The sequence below is a fragment of the Vigna angularis genome, chromosome 1, assembly GCF_016808095.1.
Source record: "Vigna angularis cultivar LongXiaoDou No.4 chromosome 1, ASM1680809v1, whole genome shotgun sequence".
In the NCBI taxonomy this organism is placed as follows: Eukaryota; Viridiplantae; Streptophyta; class Magnoliopsida; order Fabales; family Fabaceae; genus Vigna; species Vigna angularis.
The window spans coordinates 45,408,696-45,412,817 of NC_068970.1; the positions used below are offsets into that span (position 1 = coordinate 45,408,696).

At 33.5% G+C, this 4,122-nt stretch overlaps 1 protein-coding gene across 1 annotated transcript; it reads left to right on the forward strand.

The window, feature by feature from the left end:
- The first annotated feature begins 569 nt into the window (after positions 1-569).
- LOC128195062 (uncharacterized) lies at positions 570-2,358 on the forward strand. Its single transcript, XM_052872117.1, has 2 exons — positions 570-1,128; positions 2,298-2,358. The coding sequence occupies exons 1-2, from the start codon at positions 608-610 to the stop codon at positions 2,356-2,358; spliced, it is 582 nt and encodes a 193-aa protein (XP_052728077.1). The 5' UTR covers positions 570-607.
- Positions 2,359-4,122: the final 1,764 nt, after the last annotated feature.

Sequence of the window (4,122 nt, forward strand, 5' to 3'; positions counted from 1 at the left end):
AACCACTATTTGATTTTCTCCATTTTATAAAAGTACTAGCATGTTCATCCTTGGTGTGTCTGAGGAAGTGTCTGGAAGAGATTCATCCTTCGTGAAGCATTCGAAGGAGGTGGTCATCCTTTGTGAAGATTCAAAGGAGGTGTAAGTTCATCTCTTGTGGTTTCAAGAGAGGTGGTAATTTCTAAACTATTACAAATTGTTTTTCTGTGTGACTAATATTTGTAACTGTTTTGTGATAGTGAAAAAGGTTTATCTTGTTTGAGATAAGCGACTGGACGTAGGATCCTAGTGATCTGAACCAGGATAAAATCACCTGTGCAATTTCTCTCAACCTTACTTTGTTATTTACATTCAATTATCTGCTTAGTAAGAAAGAATTAAGAGAAAAATATTAAAAAGACAAAATAAAAGTATATAACCAATTCACCCCCCCTCTTGGTTTGTTACCACGCTAATAATTCCGCTGCAGCGATTCTAACAATTGGCATCAGAGCTTGCTTTGATAGTCATTCAAATGGCAGGATCACATCAAACATTTGCAGAGGGTGCATCAATCAATAGACCCCCACTATTCACAGGTGAGAACTATGCATTCTGGAAGGTAAGAATGCAAATATTTATTGAATCTATTGATTGTGAAATTTGGGATGTTATTGCATCTGGTTCTTCTGTTCCTACTAACAATATACAGGAACCAAAGCCCCGTGGTCAATGGACCATTGAAGAAAAGAAAAGATTTCAGAATGACGTTAAAGCTCGGAATATTATTGCATCAGCATTGACTGTTGATGAGTTCTACAGGGTTTCTGTCTGCAAAACTGCTCAAGAAATGTGGGACGTGCTCAGAGTAACACATGAAGGAACAGATGACGTAAAGAGGGCAAGAAAGAATTCCCTAATTCAAGAATATGAAATGTTCCGGATGAAGCAAGGAGAAACAATTTCTGACGTTCAAAAACGCTTCACCAACATTGTCAATCATCTCATTGGACTAGGTAAGTCATTTGATACTGATGAACTAAACATTAAAATCTTAAAGTCTTTAGACAGGTCGTGGCAACCTAAGGTGACTGCAATCTCGGAGTCACAAAACCTCAACACCATCACTATGGCAGCACTATTTGGAAAGTTGAGGGAACATGAATTAGATCTTGGAAGACTTGATGAAGAAGAAGCAAAAGCCAAAACCAACAAGAAGAGTTTGGCATTAAAATCAGAGGTTGAAAGAAGCAAAGGTAAATCGGAAGATGAAGACTCAGACGAAGAGGAAAACTTAAGCCTCGTGATCAAAAGATTAAACAAATTCATGAAGTCTAAAGGTAAAGGAAGGTTTAGGTACGAAAAGAAAGATAATCAAGCATCTTCCTCAAATTATCAATGCTACAGCTGTGGAGAAAAGGGGCATCTAAAGGCAGACTGCCCAAATCAGAAGAAAGGTGAAGACAAAAAGGAGAAAAGATTCTTCAAGAAAAAGAAAGCATACATTGCATGGGAAGACGATAATGAGTCCATTTCAGATTCAAGCGATTCAGATGAAGAAGCTAACATCTGTTTAATGGCAGATGATGATAATGTCAGCCAAGTAAGTAGCTCACATTATTCTGATAATAATAGTCAAGTTGATGAAGATGAATTGCATGAAACATATGCTGCATTGTTAATTGAATCTGAAAAATTAAATGTTTCTCATAAAAAGCTGAAAAAGGATTTTAAAAATTTAAAATCTGAATTTGACAACCTTCTTGAAGAAAATAAAAATTTGAAGTTTACTTCTGAAAATCTCACTAAATTAAATGATGCCTTGAAAACTGAATTTTCAAATTCATCTGAAGAAAACAGAAGTTTGAAAAATAAATTTTTATATCAAGCAGAAGAAATCAGGAATTTGAAAAGTAAAGTGTTATATTATGAAAAAGAAAAATATGTTGCTAATAATGAATATGAGTCTTGCATACAATTCAAATATTTTTCTGAACAAACAACCTTAGGAGAATGTAGCAAAAATAATGAAAACAAGGTTGTTAAAAATGAGTATGTTCCTAAAATTAAAAACAAACAGAATAATAGAACCCGTAGAATATGGGTAGAAAAAGGAACAACTCATGGGAACACAAACGTTGTATCATGCTTTTATTGTATGAAAAAGGGTCATACTTCAAACAAATGTAAAATTAAGCATTATGGTGTTCCTAGTGGTAGATATGTTTGGGTTGCTAAATAATTTGAATCTAACCCAAAAGGACCCATACAAAGAAGTTGGGTACCTAAAATAGCTTGTTTGTTCCTTTCTTTTGCAGGTATTACAAAAATCAAGAAAAGTCATGTGGTGTCTCGATAGTGGTTGCTCAAAACACATGACAGGAGACATAACAAAATTTACAAACTTTAAAGAAAAGGAACAAGGCTTTGTTACCTATGGTGACAACAACAAAGGAAGAATTCTTGGAAAAGGGGATATAGGAAGCAAAGACACCTTGATGATCAAAGACGTACTATATGTAGAAGGACTGAGGCATAACTTAATTAGCATCAGTCAACTGTGCGACAAAGGATTCAAGGTAACTTTTGAGAAGAATTCTTGCACTATTTTTAAGAGTGATTCTTCTGAAATTGCTTTAAAAGGAGTTAGACATAATAATATTTATCTAATTGATTTAGAAAACGTATTAAATAAAAATATTTCATGTTTAGTTGTTAAAGAGGAAAACCCATGGTTGTGGCACAGGCGTGCTGCTCATATACATATGCAACAACTTAACAAACTAGTATCTAGAGAACTAGTAATTGGTTTACCAAAATTAAAGTTTGTAAAAGATAAATTATGTGATGCATGTCAAAAGGGGAAACAAGTTAAAAATTCCTTTCATTCAAAAAATATTGTTTCTACTTTAAAACCTTTAGAACTTTTACATTTGGATTTATTTGGTCCTTCAAGGACAAAAAGTTTTGGTGGAAACTATTATGCTTTAGTTATTGTTGATGATTTTTCAAGATATACTTGGACCCTGTTTCTCACTCTTAAGAGTGAAGCTTTTAAAGAATTTAAGAAGTTTGCTATTTTAATTCAAAATGAAAAGGATGTAAGAATAAAAGCTATTAGAAGTGACCATGGTGGTGAATTTCAAAATGAATTATTTGAAAATTTTTGTGAAGAACATGGTATTTCTCATAACTTTTCTTCGCCTAGAACTCCCCAACGGAATGGAGTAGTAGAAAGAAAGAATAGATCATTAGAGGAACTTGCTCGTACTATGTTAAATGAAAATAATGTTCCTAAACAATTTTGGGCTGATGCTGTAAGTACTGCTTGCTATGTTTTAAACAGAATGTTAATTCGACCTATTTTAAAACGTACTCCTTATGAACTTTTCAAAAATAGAAAACCAAATGTTTCCCATTTAAAAATCTTTGGATGCAAATGCTATGTTTTAAATAATGGAAAACAGAATTTGGGAAAATTTGATTCAAAAGCTGATGAAGGATTTTTTCTTGGATATTCTTTAACTAGCAAAGCATATAGAGTCTTTAATAGAAATCTGCTTACAATAGAAGAATCCATACATGTTACTTTTGATGAAATTGTGGACCTTGAGGCAAAACCTCTTGAGTCAGAAAAATTTGATGCAGGAACAAGTGAAAATTCATCAAAGGAGACAAACGAAGAAAAGAATAATGACGATCCTCAAGATGAAGACTTAAATAAAATATGGCAACAACCTAGAGGATTATCTTTGGACAACATAATTGGCGATATCACACAAGGGGTAAACACAAGAAGTAATACTGCAAATTATTGTATGAATGTTGCTTTTGTGTCACAGATTGAACCAAAGAACATTAAAGAAGCCCTTCAAGATGAAAAATGGTGTATCGCAATGCAAGAAGAACTCAACCAGTTTGAAAGAAATCAAGTATGGGAATTAATTCCCAAAAAAGACACTCATCAAGTAATTGGAACTAAATGGGTGTTCAGAAACAAACTGGATGAAGAAGGAAACATAACCAAGAATAAAGCTAGGCTTGTCGCAAAAGGATATAGTCAAGAAGAAGGTATAGATTATGATGAAACATACGCTCCAATGCCAGGTTAGAGGCAATACGCCTACTTCTTGCTTATGCATC